An 18,604-nucleotide genomic window follows, 5' to 3' on the forward strand; every position below is an offset into this window, starting at 1 on the left:
TCTCTGGGCAAACATTGAAACCATTGTAGGTATAAACCAATCTCCATCATTATAGTTTAGAGAAATCATCCCCACCCATGTCCACCCAAAATATAGCAATAATTGAAAAATCCCCCTGTATTGAAGCATATTGTTAGGAAACATCCATTGGAAAACATCTCCATGATTATTGATAGGTGCCGAACCATAGATGAGCTTAGAAAGAAATATAATTGCAATGTGTTACTGTTGTAAGGATGCAAAATTTAGTGACAGAATTGATGCATTGAGTAAAGACAGTTGATAGTTTACAGTGTGTAATGCTTTGCCTAGTCATTGGATTCACTGAACAATTGACATATCATGTACATTTTTATAATTTTGTATGAAAAACAAAAATAGAAGCTGACCAAAATAAAAACATGCAAACCGGTCAAAAAAGATTTTCGTTTTAATTTGTCAAGTGTTAATTATTTCAAGGTTCTTAGTTGTTTTGTTTCATCAGAATCCTTGTGAAACCTCAACCCTCATGTTTCTTCTCTTTGAAATGAATTCTTGAGCTATCCCACAAATTAGTAACTGGTTGAGAGTATAAACTCAACATTCCTAATGTGCTGTTGGGAAGGAAGGAGGGAAGGAAGGAAGGAAGGAAGGAAGGAAGGAAGGAAGGAAGGAAGGAAGGGACAGAGGGAGGGAGAGAGAAAGGAAGGAAGGAAGGTAGGTAGGTAGATAGGTAGGTCATATAATTTGTATGATTGGGGAGAAAACGAGAGCATATTACACCTGTTGAATCTTGTAGTTGCACAGAATATTTGCCATATCCAGAGTGATTTTTGTATAAGGTCCTCTAATGACAGCTACTTCATTGTTCTGGCCATCACACTTGTAATTGGGAGTGAATTTGCCCTTTGTTGAAAGAAGCTCCAGTGCACCACGATAGGTCCAGGTTCCGATGTAGTTGCTGTTGTAAACATGGAAGCCCAAGGTGATGTTGGGTAGGAGGTGAGGGTTTTCCTTGATTTCTTTCAAAGCAAATTCCAAGGCCAGAATATGCTGATAGTTTTGTGTCAAATACCTGTAAGATGATGATATTAACTCACTATTCTCTGTCAGAATGAAGCATACATTGCTTTCCAATGGCAATCACTAGGGGATTTTAAAGCTGGAAGGGAACTATTGTGACACTTTTTCCTTAGCCTGACAACAAGTGCCAAGAAAGACCTATTTTTACTTGTCATCTCAAAATGAGCACTTGGAGATAGGAAAATTGTCCAGATCTTACATGTCAACTATGAAGCATACAGTTCATGCCACTTAGAATGGATTTCATTTGGAAAGTAAAGCCCATTTTCTCACAAAGCCCACATCTGAGAATATAGACTGTGATTTTGGAAACTTTAGACAATAATAAATTATTGCATGTATAACTTTACAGGGGACTCTAAAGATTGACTGAATGCAAAAGAATATCAGAAATTTAAGGGAAATTTAAAGGACTAGGAACAATGAGGAATGAAAAATCAAAGACTAGGCAAGTTTTCCTTAGGTGGCTTAGGTTTTGCAGATGATGAGAGCAGAAATTTTTAGAGCCTACATTTTTCAGCATTCTAGCATAAAAATATTGCATTAATAAAAGCGGCCCATGAAACGCATTGACTAATATTGAAGAACCAGAGAATGTACAGAGTCAGGGTATTCATAGCAAGAGCAGTTCATTTAATGAATGTGACAAATTAAAATGTCTTACATAGGAAATCCAGGGTTTTCATGTGAGGGTGGGATTTCAAAGGAGAGCGGTTCAGCAAGCATATAGATTTGGAAGGTTATGACACCCAGGTTCAACTCTCCTGCCTTTAAATATCTGGGAATGGGAAGAGGTTCACTGACCAGACATCGGCCAAGAGCAAAGCTGTACATTATCTGAGACTGCAATAGAACCAATAGTGGAATCTTAGGCATCATGCCAGGAGATTTCCTCCACATCTCTTCCTATCTGTAATTTAAATGTCCCTGAGCAGACTCCCTCTTAGAGTACAGAACATAAAGTATCAGGAAAATAGAGCTTTCTGCCTTTCTGCTTTAACAGCTTCCAAGATATAGGGAAGATTCTTTGTGTCATTTAGTCTTAATGTTCTTGCCAGTAGCATCTGGAATTCCACTGAGAATTCAGAAAAGAGTTTGATAATAATAGTATTATAAGAGGATAGGTTGGGACAGGATAGGATAAAAGGGTATGGCAATTAATTTCCTTTTCAGAGCAACATTTAACTTGGCCCCAAAACAATTACAGATTAACAGGATGTATTTGTTACTGAAAACAGTAAAATGTGCAAAATGAAAACAAAATATTAATACAGAAAGAAAAACTCTCAAGATTCATTTCAACGAATATACCGGAAGTTTATAGAAACATGTAACCAAGATCGCCCCTCCAAAGTTTTTCAATCCCACTCCCAGATTCCTTCTTTAGATCTGCCACTATTTTGCTCTTCCACAACCACCACCACTACCCCTATGCTGCTTGGGTCTACTGTCCCTGCTTTGAACCATAAATGCATGCCATTGCACTTTTCCACCAAAATGTTTCAATCTCTCCTCCATTTCTTCTAAAACAAAATTGGATATCTACAATTCTATATCTACAATGGCAGTGTAATGACTGGATATAATCTCTTTTAAATACATAAATCTTATACACACAATCTTATACACAAAATAGCTATAACCATTATTCTCAAAATCTATTCACCATATTCTTCAATAATGCTTATTAAACATTTTAACATTTTCTGTTATTTAATTCATATGCAATATTCTTATTTTCTTGATGAATACACTAAATAGGAAATTATCTATTCAATCAACTCCTTCTCTGGATTTCGTGGACAGTTCTAGGAGTTGCTGGCCAACACTAAAAACATGGTTAATCTTCCTCTAGAGAGTAGTGGTATATAGTTGACAAAGTCTTCATTAGATACACCTGTGATATGACAAGTGATCCCCTCCCCCCCAAAAAAAAACCCAGAATATGCATATTAAAATTTAAAATTAAACTTTCTGATTATTTTTGTTTTTTCAGGACAAAATATCCATGAACAAGTATGTTATCTATTTGATATAAAGAAAATTAGAAAAATATTTTACCTTTTTAAAAAGAGCACAAACACTTGCATTAGTAGTTTAAAATATAAGATGCCTTCACTTAAACCTAACAATATGTCTAAATTATGAGAACTTCCTCAAGACTGAGATATTTTCATACACCTTATTTTCAAAGGTAAACATCTTGCTTATCACATGGAATTGTCAACAATGATCAGTAAACAACTTGGACATTTCATTTCCTCCTCACTTGCTTTTCTCTTTTATTTAGTTCAGGCCGTAAAATAATAATATAACATTTGGATAAAAAAATGGCAAGCAAGTAACCCCACACTGGAGCCAAATATGGAGAAGATTTCCACAGCTACCATGTGTTTGCCCTTGGTGCTCAGAAAAAAGACAAGCACACCCTGCAGAAGATCAGCATGCTGAAGGTGATGAACTTGGCTTCATTAAAGGTGTCAGACAAGTTCCTAGCTAGATAGGCAACCATGAAACTGATTTGGCTAAGAATATTCATAAAGCCCAAGACACAGTCAGTACTCTAATATTTTTTAAAATACTATTTATTAAATGAATTTCATGTAATATATTTTTGAAGTTTGATGAACAATCTAGCATAATCTAATTTCCCTTCTTCACAAAGGAAAACCAGAGACCTGAAGAGTTTGGGGACACTTGCAATGCAATATGGCCTGGGAATCTTTACTTTTATTGTCATACTTGAAAGGATGGTCACATAACCGATGCATCCAGCCTACCTTATTGAAACTGGTGGGCCAAACAATGGCCTCCTGAATGGTGAACTTCATTTCTTTGGATATATGCCCATCTCAACACCCAACTTTTCCAAGATACCTCTCACAGTAACTAATATAGAGCCATGTACCACCAGATACCAAATTCAGTTTGCCATACCATGAGGCCAGATTGAATTTATTACAGCAGTATAAAATGTTTCCCAAGTCCCTTGGGAATTGAATGGATCTATAAGGTCTATAATGCATGATTGAATATAGATGCTCCTGTTCACCTGCAGTATTAATATTTTCTCAATGAATATAATAAATAGGAGGTTTCAACTTCTTCTCTGCATTCCTTGGAGGGTTCTAGAAGTTTTCCAGACTACAAAAACTGAAGGATATGGTACAGAGGTGGGTTTCTACCCATTTGGACTGGTTCGGTTGAGTAGGTAATAACTAGGCTTGCCACTCCCTCGAAATGGTTCTATCGTTGTTGGGGCCATCTTGATTTTCTGTTCTCCTCATGCACAGAACAATCTTCATTGCAAAAAAACGTATTTTTTTCCTTTTCTAATGTGTGTATGTGCAGAGCTTTTTAGGTGCAAGTGCGCATGCACACAGAACATTTGTTTGGCATGCACGTGAGCAATGCGAGAATTTGTACAAACTTTTGCATGCCAAAACGGTAGGAATGCTGGCAGCAGCCCACACTTGATATCGTTAATCTTCTTCTGAAAAAATGCCAGATTTGTCTGTGATGTGATAAGTGATGAAAAGAACAAAGTAGGGAAATTAAAATTAATGTGTCAAGGTTCCAAATAACACCCCAAATTAAATCAGAGTCCAAGGCAAAGTATTGCTCTAAGTTCCAATTTATTAAGAGAGACATGTTGGCACATCTGTGGAAACCCGAATCTCAGCTTCCTGAGTCTCCCCACCCAGTTGAAAGTTCATGATTTGGCCACACACCCACAAGTCCATCACATGATCCAATCTGCCACTGCAGTGCTGGCAGTTCCAGCCATCGAGGTCCAGTCAGGTGCAGAGGTATAGAGACAAAAGATGACCTTGGCTTCTAGAAAGGAATTTTATTTTTACAACAACACATTCTACTCCTTACTATTTCCCCTCCCAATTCCCCCTAATGAAACAGCATAGTAAACTGAAAGAGAGTGTGGCAGGCCAAAGATCCAGAAAGCAATATGACTGGAGGCCTGACATAATGTTTGGAATTAATTTCTGTCTTTCTGGCAAAAAACATCCTTGAACAAGTATGCCCTCCTCTCAATATATAGGAAATTAGAAGTTATTTTAAAAAAATACAAAGAGCACAAACACTTGCTTTAGTATTTTAAAATATAATAAAAATTAATTTAAGCCTAGGGATATATCTAGTTTGCAAAAGCTCTGAGATATTTAAACAAACCTATTTCCAAAGGTAAAAATCTTCTTTATCACATGGAATTATAATTCACATTGACATTGAGTCTTTATTGATTAGCCCATGGGCAATACCAAAGTGCAGTTCCAGAAATGAATTATTACTAAAATTTGATAAAAGCATTTTAAAATGAAATTTTAAAAAATACAATTTAAAATAAAATTTTAAAAAATACAATTTAAAATAAAATTTTAAAAAATACAATTTAAAATGAAATTCAAATAAAATATGATTTAAAATGGAATTGGAATAAAATACAGACTAAAATGAATTTGGAACAGAATACAATAATTTAAGAAATATATAAAATATGATAAAAGGATAAAGTACATGGAATTGTCAGTGATGCTCAGTAAACAACTTGAAGATATTACTTCTGCCTTACTAGGTGTTCTCTTTTATTTAGTTCAGGCCGTAATATAATAATATAACATTTTGGGGAAAAAATGCAAGCCAGTAACCCTGCGCTAGAGCCAAAAATGGAGAAGATTTCCACAGCTACCATATATTTGCCCTTGGTGCTCAGATAGGCTGGGAAAAAAGACAACCATACACTGCAGAAAATCAGCATGCTGAAGGTGATGAACTTGGCTTCATTAAAGGTGTCAGGCAAGTTCCTAGCTAGGTAGGCCACCAAGAAACTGACTAGGGCAAGAATGTTCATAAAGCCCAAGACACAATAAAACATGTAAGTTGACCCTTCATTACATTCCAGTATAATTTCTTTATGCAGGGAATACAGGTCAAAATTTGGAAATGGGGCAGAGGTTGATAGCCAAATGACACAAAGAAAAGCTTGAAGGAAGGAGCAAGAAAAGACAATAGAAGCAGACAATCTGTTCCCTACCCATTTCCTTATTCCAGATCCTGGCTTGGTGGCCATGAAAGCAAGAACTACAATGATAGTTTTGGCCAGCACACAAGAAATTGCTACTGAAAATATGAAGGTAAAAGCAACTTGTCGAAGGAGACATGTCAATATGGTAGGCCGACCAATGAAAAGGAAAGCAGAAAGGAAGGAGAAGAGAAGAGAGGTGAGGAGGAGGTAGGAGAGGTTCTGGTTGTTGGCTTTGACAATTGGTGTGTCATTGTGCTTAATGAATGTAGCAAGCACAATTACTGTCATGAAAGCAAAGGAGAATGCAAACACCAAAGACATAATTCCTAAAGGTTCTTGATAAGACAGGAAGGTGATCTCTTTGATAATGCATGCATTTTTATGGACATTTGCATATTGTTCTCCTGGACATGAGACACAGTCATCTGCATCTGAAAAAGAAGACACTACATTGTTTATACTGCTACAACTGAAGCAGACATATAGACCTGAATGTTTGTTAGAATGGATAGGAAAAAATAGATTTTCTTCTGCAACCTCAACTCTGATCCCGCATAAGTTCAATTAAAACTTAAACTGCATCATGTTGGGGGCAGAGATGGTATTCTATTTTCTTCGCTACCATTTCAGTAGCGGGAATGTGCACATCTGGGCATGCACAGAAGGTTCTTGATGATGTCAGGTTGGGTGGGCGGAGCCTTGCTACAACTGGTTCGCCCGAACTGGTGCGAACCAGCAACATACTACTTCTGATTGTGAGGTGTAAAAATCTTAACTTTCAAGTGAAATGGGAGGCAAGGAATCTTGAATAACAGAGGCAGAAATCGACCAATCAACACATTAATTTAATTTAATTAATTAATTTAATTTATTAGATTTATAGGTCACCCAATCCTCCCATTCTGGGCGGCTTGCACAGAACAAAAGAAAACAAACAAAATAAAAATAAAAAATTTAAAAATTCTCCATCATGCATAAGTTCTGATTGGGGCTGGACCCTACATAATAAGGTCAACAGTCCCAGGCCTGCCGGAACAGCCAGGTCTTAACAGCTTTTCTGAAGACCATGAGGGTGGATGAGGTCCGGACCTCTGGGGGTAGCTGATTCCACAGGGTCGGAGCAGCCACAGAGAAGCCTCTCCTCCGAGGCCCCGCCAGCCGACACTGTCTGGCGGACGGCATCCTAAGGAGGCCCACCCTGTGGGATCTTATCGGCTGTTGGAAGGTATGTGGCAGTAGGCGGTCTCACAAATACGCTGGTCCTGAGCCACGTAGGGCTTTAAAGGTAATGACCAACACCTTGAATTGCGTTCAGAGACCAATTGGCAGCCAGTGCAGCTCACAGAGGATAGGTGTAATATGGGTGTATCTCGGTACACCCAATATCGCTCGCCCGGCTGCATTTCATTGAATAAAACATTAGTTTTATTCAATGAAATTCTATTGACACATATCTTACCCACTTGTGCTGAAATCTTTCCTTCTGAACATGGAAGGCAGTCGTAGCAACAGAACAGTTTCCCTTCTTTCATGGTTTTTCTATAACCTGAACGGCAGTGATCATTGCACACAGAAAGGGGTTGAACCTGAAAGGAGACCAGAGAAAAGGAAAATGATTTGCCAGTATTGGGTCTATCCACAAGATTCATTCTTTCTTGTGTATCCTGTTCAGAGTCTAAAATGTTTCTCAAGCATTTTTCTTCAATTAAAGAACAATAATTCTTGTGTAATTATTGTGTAATGCAGAGACTCAGAGGCTAAGACAATCGGCAATCAGAGCTTGTTGATCAAAAGGTCAGCAATTTAGCAGTTTGAAACCCTGGAACTGCATAACAGATTGAGCTCCCGTTACTTGTCCCAGCTTCTGCCAACCTAGCAGCTTGAAAACATGTAAATATGCAAACAGAAAAATAGGAACCATCTTTGGTGGGAAGGTAACAGCATTCCGTGCACCTTTGGTGTTTAGTCATGTTGGCCACATGACCCTGGAGATGTCTTCGGACAATGCTAGCTCTTCGGATTTGAAACGGAGATGAGCATCGTCCCCTAGAGTTGGGAATGACTAACACGTGTATGCAACGGGAACCTTTACCTAATTATTAATTATTTTCCAGATGAATAGAAAACATATATATGGAAATAGTAATATAGTGAAAACAAACCAAGGAAATCATAACAACCTCTGGAATGTCAACAGATGGAAACCTGTACAAAAGCAAAATACTGCGTATGAGCCGCAGTACTTAATTATTTGACAAATCTGTAGGGAAGATGGGAATTTTTTAAAAAAAAAACTATACAGAAAAAAAATGTAAAACTTGGTTCACTTTTTTTGTCATACTTTACTCTGGCAAACTATGGAACAGTGTCCTTCAAAGTGGTCAGTACAGACCTCCAAAGGTTTTTGAGACTTTCCATTGTTGTAATACTAGTTGAAGTACTATTCATTACATTTATACAATAAACCTCTGGAGTTTGATGAGCAATCTAACACTTCATGAAGGGAAGCCATATAGCTGAAGAATTTGGGGACTTCTGCTTTAGAACATAGTAGTGGTGAACTTCATTTTTTTCAATACTGGTTCTGTAGGCGTGACTTAGTGTGTGTGGCAGGGGAAGGATATTTCAAACTCCCCATTTCCTCCCCACTCCTGGTGGGAGCATATTGCAAACTCCCCATTTCCTCCCCACTCCTTGGGTCAGCCAGTGGTAGTGTTTGCTGGTTCCCAGAACTACTCAAAATTTATACTACCAGTTCTCCAGAACCTGCCAAAACCTGCCAAAATTTCAACCCTGGAACATGGTCTTGGAAGTTTTGCTTTTAATGTTGTCTTTTTAGGGATGGTCACACAAAAGGTGGATCCAGCCTACCTGATTAAAACTGGCAGGCCAAACAATGTCTTTCTCCTGGATGGTGAATTTCATTTCTTCTGAAGTATGTACATCTAAATTTCCAACTTTGACTCTAAGAAGGGACTGGTTTGCGAAGGTGATCCAGTTGATTAGATCAAATCCTGACACCAATTGGCCACTTTCATCAAAGGAAACAGGCTCCCCAGCATTATTGTTAAATGAGACGGTCCTCAGAAAATGATGCAACTCAATGACAAAAGTGAGAAAGGTTTTATATAAATGATTAGACAAGGAACTCAGGGGACTTTTGGAAAAAAGAGACACCCCCCCAAAAAAAATACATTCCTGATTAATTATTGGAGTTTTCATTCAAGAATAATTAATCCACTGTCCTGGTCATGATGCACAGCATCTACGAGTACATGAGTAAGATGTCATCTAAAGATGAGCTGCTGAGAGAATGCTGAGGGAATGCCTGAAGCAGCAGCAGACATGATAGGAAAATCAATCAGAGCAAGTGCCATGGCAATAGAAGACTCTCCAAGGGATGGGCTCTCAACAGATATCTGAACTTTCAAACATTGGGAAATCCTATTAGCAGCTGGAAATGTCTAATTGTAGCAGCAGAAGAACCATAGAAGCAGGGATCTACCACACTAGACAGGATCCAAGGTACAGACTATGCAAACAGATATTTGAGATGGTCCTACCAACAATACTAGGAGTGTAAGATATAGTCAGGAACAGCATGCAGTGAATGGCATAACCAAGTAGCTGGCATAGTGACATCTGCATAGAATATTGGCTAGTTGAGAAAGAAGGACTATGAGTAGGGTGACCAGATGCCCCGCATTTGGTGGGACAGGCACGCTTTGTCATAATTTTTCCTGCGTCCAGGGCCGTTCCCAAAACATCCCGCTTAATTTTGGCACCTTCTTCGATGGCTCGCTCTCCTGCCCATCTGCTGCACTCGCATGGGTGGGGTAGCATAGCGAGTGAGGGGGCGGATGACAATGGGATCGCCACCCGGAAGCCGCCAGAAGCCTTCCTGCCCACCACCGGCTGCACTACAGCTGACTCGCCCCAGGCAGGCTGGGAGACTTTGGGCATGTGGGCAGGAAGAGCCGTGAGTGGATGGTGGTGGGATCGCCACCCGGGAGCAGCCAGAAGCGGCTCCTGGCCGCAGGCCCCTGCCCTGCCGCATCCAGCGTGTCTTCAACAGTAAGCGGGTTGCCCGCCCGGCTCGCTACCGCTGCCCCTCCCTGGCCAGGTCATACCAAACGTGCACAACCCAGAGGTCCCCACGCCTAGCTGTGTGGCACACATGCACAGGCATTCAAGGAATCCGGCCGGATTCCTTGAATCCCCATGTGTGTGCGCAATGCAGCTAGGCGGGGGGGGGGAGCTTCGCTTGAGATGACCAGGCTATGCCCTCCATAGCCTGATCATTCCAAGCAGAGCTCGCCTAGCTGGGTTGCCCACACGCGCGGGGATTCAAGGAATCCGGCAGGATAGCTTGAATCCCCGTGTGTGTGGGCAATGTACCTAGGCGGGGGGAGCTTCGCTTGAGATGACCAGGCTATGCCCTCCATAGCCTGGTCATCCCAAGCAGAGCCCGCCTAGCTGCATTGCCCACAAGCGCGGGGATTCAAAGAATCCGGCCGGATACCTTGAATCCCCACGCTTGTGGGAAACGCACCTAGGCGGGGGGGGGAGCTTCGCTTGAGATGACCAGGTTATGCCCTCCATAGCCTGGTTATCCCAAGCAGAGCCCGCCTAGCTGCATTGCACACACGCGCGGGGAATCAAGGAATCCGGCCGGATACCTTGAATCCCCATGCGTGTGCGCAACGCAGCTAGGTGGGGGGGGGAGCTTCGCTTGAGATGACCAGGCTATGCCCTCCATAGCCTGGTCATCCCAAGCAGAGCCTGCCTAGCTGCGTTGCCCACATGCGCGGGGATTCAAGGAAAATGGCTGGATACCTTGAATCCTCGCGCGTGTGGGCACCGCAGGTAGGCGGGGGGTGGAGCTTCGCTTGAGATGACCAGGCTATGCCCTCCATAGCCTGGTTATCCCAAGCAGAGCCCGCCTAGCTGCATTGTCCACCTGCGCGGGCATTCAAGGAATCCAGCCGGATACATTGAATCCCCGTGCCTGTGCGCAATGCAGCTAGGTGGGGGGGGGAGCTTCGCTTGAGATGACCAGGTTATGCCCTCCATAGCCTGGTTATCCGAAGCAGAGCCCGCCTAGCTGCGTTGCCCACACGCGCGGGGATTCAATGAATCTGGCTGGATACCTTGAATCCCCGCGCGTGTGCGCAACGCAGCTAGTGGGAGGAACTCCGCTTGGGATGCCGGGTCATGCTGTTGAAGACACGCTGGACACAGCAGGGCAGGGGCCCGCGGCCGGGAGCAGAACCAGCCACTGCTGCAGGGATCAGGTGCTGCAGCAGCAGTAGTTCCCAGTTGGGACCGGCCGCCCTTAACGTAGCAACCCTGCATTGCTCGTAATCTTGAGGCTCCACGTGAAAGGGCCGAACGCAGAGGAAAGGAAGGGGCGTCGGGCATCCAGATCGCAGCGAGGAGAAGGAGGAGGAAGGTATTTATTATACTGTGGATTTGGTCTGCATCAACCTGCCGCCTCCCCTCAGCAGGCAAATCGCCGAGTGAAATTATATAATGGTTCCTCATGTCTCTGTAATTTTCTAAATCTCATCCAGAAGCACCACAGAATCTGGCATTTTCAGCAGAATGATGCTGATGCTAAAAAAACATCCTGATTTTTGGTGAAAGGATGGAAAGAGGAAGGAAGAGAGATCTAAAGACGAGAAAGGCAGAAGGCAGATAGGCAAGAGGAAGGAAGGAAGGAAGGAGAAAGAATGGAAAGGAAGGAAGGCTAGAAGGAAGAAAGAGGGAGGGTAGGATGGAAGGAAGGAAGGAAGGAAGGAAGGAAGGAAGGAAGGAAGGAAGGAAGGAAGGAAGGAAGGAAGGAAGGAAGGAAGGAAGGAAAGTGAAAGCAGGAAGGAAGGAAGGGGTACTTCCAATTGTAGGCCTGGGACTGAATGCAGGAGGAGTCTCTCCATAGGATCAGCTGCTCCTCTGATCAGGGTCTATGAAAATGTTACTGCCTGCCTGATGCAAATTTAGACAGATGGTGCTTTGGGCTGCCCCTCAAATCCCCCCTTTACTCCTCCCCCTGTAGAATTCAGCCCCCTGAGTTTTGCCTTTGAGGGGCATGTGTGGTTATGGCAGATGGCAGAGACAGCTGGAGGTTGAGAGGGGATTGGGGGCTTTTGTTCACCTGTGGAGTTCTCCTCATGGACAGGATGGGATGTTGGCATGAAAGGGATCCAGGCACAATCTCACCTGTTCCAAGTAAAGTGGACTTTTGCAATTGGCTACCGGTAATCCTCGACTTACGACCAGGATTGATCCCCCAATGTCTGTTGCTAAGGGAGAGGTTTGTTAAATGATTTTGCCTCATTTTGCGACCTTTTACTACCACGCTAAGTGAATCATGGTGGTTGTTAAGTCAGGAACATGGCTGTTTAGTGACCAAAGTTACAATGCCATTGAAAAAAGTGACTGATGACCATTTTTCACACTTAGTGACCATTTTCACACTTAGCGACTGTTGCAGCATCCTCATGGTCACGCGATCAAAATTTTGATGTTTGGCAACAGATTCGTATTTATGATGGTTTCAGTGTCCTGTGGTCATGTAATTGCTTTTTGTGACCTTTTGACAAAGTCAAATGGGGAAACCAGATTCACTTATGTTACTAACTTATCAGCTGCAGTTATTCATTTAAGAACTGTGGCAACAAGGGTGTTATAATGGGCTTAGTGACCAAAGTTACAATGGCATTGAAAAAAGTGACTGATGACCATTTTTCACACTTAGCGACCATTTTCACACTTGCAGCATTTTCATGGTCACGTGATCAAAATTTTGATGTTTTCCAACAATTACAATTTATATTTGTAAATTGTAGTTATGTTGAAATAAAAAAAATATTACAATACTATTTTTGCATTCTATGAAAATTTTTAATCAAGCCCCCCCACCCCTCACCCGGTCAAAGCTGTCCCTCTTTACCAATCTGAAAAGCTGGTCACCTTAGCTATGAGAAGCTGGGCATGAAAAAAGAACTGGAGAATATGTGGAAACAAAAGGCCAAAATCATATTTTGAGTTGTAATTTGGAAAAGTGGCTCCAAAAAATCCCAGGAATCACAACAGAGTTCTCTACCCCAAAGGGTGGAGTGCCAGAAACAGCTGAGATGTTGCACAACCCCACAAACTCCTAAACCTCTGGTAAGGAGATGAGCAGAAACATATAATTGATATGGGTGAGAATAGAATTTACATTATACGTGCATACATATATACGCTAAAAATAATACCTGCCATGATCCTTGAAGGAGATGATTCAGTTGACTTTTATCTGGCAAAACTTTGTGTTTTCTTTTGAATGAATATAGAGCATGCAAGGCATGTGCCACAGTATAGATGGCATTGTAGAGGGTGTAACTGTGACTATTTATGTGGATGTCAAAAATTGATGAAGGAACGGCCTCTATCTTCTCTTCCCCAGTGCATATGTCATCAAAATTCTTCTCTCCACTGGAGTTGGGGAACGCACATTGAAACGCATCTTCCCAAAAATCCTTGAGAAAGCCATCTTCTTGATTGGTGGCCAGATTCCTTTCCCTAACAAAATCCTGAAATCCTAATAAGTTCCCTAAGTGAACCACAATGGATATAGCACCATGAATGAAGTGTAGTGGCCAGTTCCTTTGAATAGACGTGGAGGTGAAATCCATCTGGGCTATCATAATCCAGACTTTGTCAGTTTTTGATGAAACTTGATAAGAGAACAATAATCTCATAGTAAGCATAAATTCAGCTTGTACAACCACAGCAGACGCCATGCTTCCCATGATTGTGTCATATAGTTCATTTCCATCCTCTAACATTTCAGAGAACTCATTCGTGTACGTCTTCTTGGGGTAACTTATCATAAAGTCAAAGCAGATTCCTTCCTGGGCAAACATTGAGACCACAGTCGGTAAAAACCAATCTCCATCATCATAGAATAGAGAAAACATCCCCACCCATGTCCACCCAAAATGCAATAATAATTGAAGAATTCCCCTGTATTGAAGCATATCGTTAGGGAACATCCATTGGAAAACATCTCCTTGATTATTGACCGGTGCAGAACCATAGATTAGCTGTAGGAAAAAATCAACTGAAAGCTGTTACTGCAATAAGCATGCCAAATTTAGTGATAAAATTGTTGAATAGTGTAAAGACAGCTTAAAAGAAGCAAACTTTTAATCAGCTGTTATATTCAGCAAACCACATAGTAAATTTTCGGGCAATTTTTTCTCCTTAAAATTCTTGATACCACATCCGCATGTAAGCTATTGCTTTTTCCACCGAGCAATAGCTATTAAAATGGACATGGAAGATACATTAATTACTGTTATACTCCTTGTCTTGATTACCTCACTGAGCTAAAATGTCCAAGTGAGGAATTGAATTATATTGCAAATCAAACAAGGATGAGTTTTGCAAGCAACCACAATTCTCCATTTTCATTGCTGCAGAATTTTAATAATTTCAGATTTGGAAGAAAGTCGTACTTAGCAGACACATCTTACAACACAATCTGTAACATTCTATGTTCCACTTGAACTGCCTATATTTGATCCCAATTATACTTCTAGTGTCTAATGCTTTCCCTAGTAATTGGATTCATTGAACATTTTGATATACTGCATATTTTTGTGTACTTTATATGAGAAACATAAACAGAGGCTGTCCGAATGAAAACCAGGCATACTTGCCAAAATTCTTGTAATGTATCAAGTGTTGACTATTTTAATGTTCTTGTTTTATTTGATGGCAATCACTATCAAAGTTTCAATTTTATTTTCTCTTGGAATACCTTAAGTACACAATGAATTGTTTATTGCCTGAGATTATAACTTCAGGTTTTTTAATGCTCTGCTAAGGAAGGAAGGAAGGAAGGAAGGAAGGAAGGAAGGAAGGAAGGAAGGAAGGAAGGAAGGAAGGAAGGAAGGAAGGAAGGAAGGAAGGATATATAAAATTAAATTATATGGATGTGGGAAAAGAGGGAGCATACTACACCTGTTGAATCTTGTAGTTGCATAGAATATTTGCCATATCTAGAGCAATTTTTGTAAAAGGTCCTCCAATGACAGCTACTTCATTGTTCTGGCCATCACACTTGTAATTGGGGGTGAATTTGTCCTTTGTTGAAAGAAGGTCCAGTGCACCACGATAGGTCCAGCTTCTGATGAAGTTACTGTTGTAAATTTTGAAGCCCAAGGTGATGTTGGGTAGGAGGTGAGGGTTTTCATTGATTTCCTTCAAAGCAAATTCCAAGGCCAGAATATGCTGATAGTTTTGTGTCAAGTACCTGTAAGATGATGATATTAACTCACTAGTCTCTGTCAGAATGAAGCATGCTATTTTTCCCCATGACAATTGTTCTGGCATTTTAAAGCTGGAAGATAAATATTGTGACACTTTCTTTTTATCCTGACATCAAGTGACAAGACAAGCCTATTTCCTTTTCATCTCAAAATGAAGTCCAGATCTTACATATCAACTATGAAGCATACAGTTCATGCTCCTTAGATATGATTTCATTTGGAAAGTAAAGTCTTTTTTCTAAGAAGCATCTGAGGAAATAGACTGTGATTTTGGAAACTTTAGACTGTATTGAATTTCTTCACATTTAGCTTGCCAGAGTACTTTCTGTAAGGATTGGCTAATTGATTGATTGATGATAAATGAATATCAGAAAGTTAAGGGAAAATTAAAGTACAAGATTAGCAACCTTGACAAATGAAAAGAAGCAAAGTCAAATCATGCCAAGTCCAATAGTTTTTAGATGACATTGATTTTACAGATAATGCAAGTAGAAATTTTGGAACCTACATTTCCAGCACAACAATATCACATTAATAAGAAAACAATAGAATGACGGATGGGACTTTGGAGGTCTTCTCATTCAATCCCCTGCTCAAGGAGAAAACCTATACCATTTCATACAAATGGTTATCCAATCTCTTCTTAAAAATCTCAAATGTTGGAGCATCCACAACTTCTGGAAACAAATCATTCCACTGATTAACTGTTCAAACTCTCAGGAAATTTCTCCTTAGTTCTAGTTTTGTTCTCTCTTTCATTCATTTCTTTCTACTGCTTCTTCTCCTGCCTTCAGGTGCTTTGGAAAATAGGTTGACTCCTTCTTCTCTGGGGCAGCAGTTATAAACGTGGCCCAAGAAATGCATTGACAAAAATTCAATAACCAGACACCCTGAAAAGCTTAACAGTGGCTTAGCTTTTGCAGATGATGCAAGCAGAAATTTTAGAGCCTACATTTTCCAGCATCCTAGCATACTAATAAGGTATTAATAAAAGTGGCCCATGAAATGAATTGACTAATATCGAACAACCAGACAACCTACAGAGTCAGGATATCCACAGCAAGATCCATTCAATTAATGCATGTAATAAATTAAAATGTCTTACAAAGGGAATCCGGGGTTTTCATGTGAGGGAGGGATTTCAAAGGAGAGTGGTTCAGAAAGCATATAGATTTGGAAGGTTATGACACCCAGCTTCAACTGTCCTGCCTTTAAATATCTGGGAATGGGAAGAGGTTCACTGACCAGACATCGACCCAGAGCAAAGCTGTACATTATCTGAGACTGCAACAGAACCAATAGTGGAATCTTAGTCATCATGCCAGAGGATTTCCTCCTCATCTATTCCTAGTTGTAATTTAAATATCCCTGAGCAGCTTCCCTCTTAGAGTACAGAACATAAAGTATCAGGAAAAGATTGGATGAAAATTGGGCTTTCTGACTTTCTGTTGTAGCAGCTCTTCAAGATATAGGGTAGATTCTTTGTGTCATTTAGTCTTGATATTCTTGCCAGTAGCATCTGGAATTCCACTGAGAATACAGAGAAGAGTTTGATAATAATAGTATTATAACAGGATAGGTTGGGGCATGATAGAATAAAAGGGTATGGCAATTTCCTATTCAGAACGGCATTCAACTTGGCCCCAAAACAATTACAGATTAACAGGAGGTATTTGTTACCGAGAACAGTAAAATATGCAAAATGAAAACAAATCATAATACAGAAAGAAAAACTCTCAAGATTCATTTCAACGAATGGACTGGAAGTGGATAGATACGTCAAACCAAGATCACCCCTCCAAAGTTTTTCAAACCCACTTGCAGATTCCTTCTTTAGATCTGCTACTATTTTGCTCTTCCACAACCACCACACTATGCTGCTTATGTCTACTGTCCCTGCTGTGAACCAAAAATGTAATCATGCTTCCTTTCAGAGCCTTTTTTCAGTTAACGATGGAAAGGATGTCATTTGTCATTTAGATGGTATCCTTTGGATCAGTGAATGCAAACAATGGCACATGCAGTGAGAGATATCTGCACTTTTCCACCAAAATATTTCAATCTTTCCTCAATTTCTTCTAAAACAAAATTGGATATGTCCACATGTCATAATTCTTTCTACCCACAATCCTTTCCAGGATAAGTAGAATAAGGATACCCATATTTTTATATATCAGACTCCCCATACTTTTCTTCATATTGACCCAGATTCTATCTCTCTCACACACATACACACACTCTCTGTCTCTGTCTCTCTCTCCATCATTCATTTTCTTTCTTCATTGAATGTGTCTCTCCATCCCCACATCTTGGAAGGTCTTGCAAAATTTAAACAGAGCCTGTTTGGTTTTGTTTTTGGTTTTATTGGACTTATATGCTGCCCCTCTTCAAAGAAATCAGGGTGGCATACAACATAAAAAGACATATGGCAAAAGTTAAATAAGATTAAATAGGAAATCCAATAACCTTCAATTGTCCTGCAGATACTGGACTAACTCCCCAGTCCTGCCGTGCAAGGGGTCTTCCCCAGTTCCTTGATTAAATAAGAACGAATCACCTTAGACAGAGCAGCTGGGCAGTTATCTGCGGGTGTGATAAGAGCGGAAAAATGTTCCCATTTTCCCACTTTTATCACTACTAAGTAGGACTTAATATATGTTTTTACTAGTGTTCAGTCAGATTCGGACCGTCTGGCCCTCCAACTACTAACTAAGCGTCTTCTCTGATGCTTCATCTCCCGGAGCTCCTCGGTAAACCAAGGAGCTACCTGGCACCGAGTCAGAGGCAGCAAAGGCACAACATAGTCCAAGGCCCCAGTGGCTGCCCTATCCCAGGCTTCCACTAGGGTCTCGGTAGAGCTGTGAGCAAGGGATTTAGGAAATGTCCCAAGTTCCATTAGGAACCTTTTAGGGTCCATCAGGTGCCTGGGGTGGAACCATTTAATCTGTTCCACCTCCCTGCAGTGGGGGAGGGGTAGCACTATGGAAGTCAAGTCTGAGGAGGAAATGATCAGCTCAGGCAGGGCCGATGAAACACAGCAGGGAGACAGGTACGGTACAGAAAGGCCCACCTGAGCTCCCAGGCCCCACTTCAAAAAAAGGGACTCACACCCACCTATCTGAGGCACAGTGACCTCCTGAGATCCAAGATTCTTCCTAACACTAAAGAAGATGGTTAATCT

The 18,604-nt window shown here is 40.9% G+C and overlaps 1 protein-coding gene across 1 annotated transcript; it reads right to left on the bottom strand.

Annotated features, from left to right (window-relative positions):
* Positions 1-756: 756 nt before the first annotated feature.
* Positions 757-15,487, bottom strand: LOC148046575 (vomeronasal type-2 receptor 26-like). The gene is made up of 5 exons (XM_087714854.1): positions 15,116-15,487; positions 13,363-14,193; positions 7,563-7,689; positions 5,814-6,534; positions 757-1,054 (listed from the first exon to the last, which is right to left on the bottom strand). The coding sequence occupies exons 1-5, from the start codon at positions 15,485-15,487 to the stop codon at positions 757-759; spliced, it is 2,349 nt and encodes a 782-aa protein (XP_087570980.1).
* Between the last annotated feature and the right edge of the window lie 3,117 nt (positions 15,488-18,604).

The sequence above is a fragment of the Thamnophis sirtalis genome, unplaced genomic scaffold (assembly GCF_051295495.1).
Source record: "Thamnophis sirtalis isolate CommonGarterSnake01/CBP01778 unplaced genomic scaffold, rThaSir2_p1.2 scaffold_4, whole genome shotgun sequence".
NCBI lineage: Eukaryota > Metazoa > Chordata > Lepidosauria > Squamata > Natricidae > Thamnophis > Thamnophis sirtalis.

Coding starts and splice junctions, on each gene's coding strand:
- LOC148046575 (XM_087714854.1), bottom strand. CDS start 15,487: ATGCCAGAACAATTGTCATGGGGAAAAATAGCATGCTTCATTCTGACA. Junction 6,535..7,562: donor AAAGATTTCAGCACAAGTGG/GTAAGATATGTG, acceptor CTTCTTTTTCAG/ATGCAGATGACTGTGTCTCA. Junction 1,055..5,813: donor CTGATTTTCTGCAGTGTATG/GTTGTCTTTTTT, acceptor ATCATCTTACAG/GTATTTGACACAAAACTATC.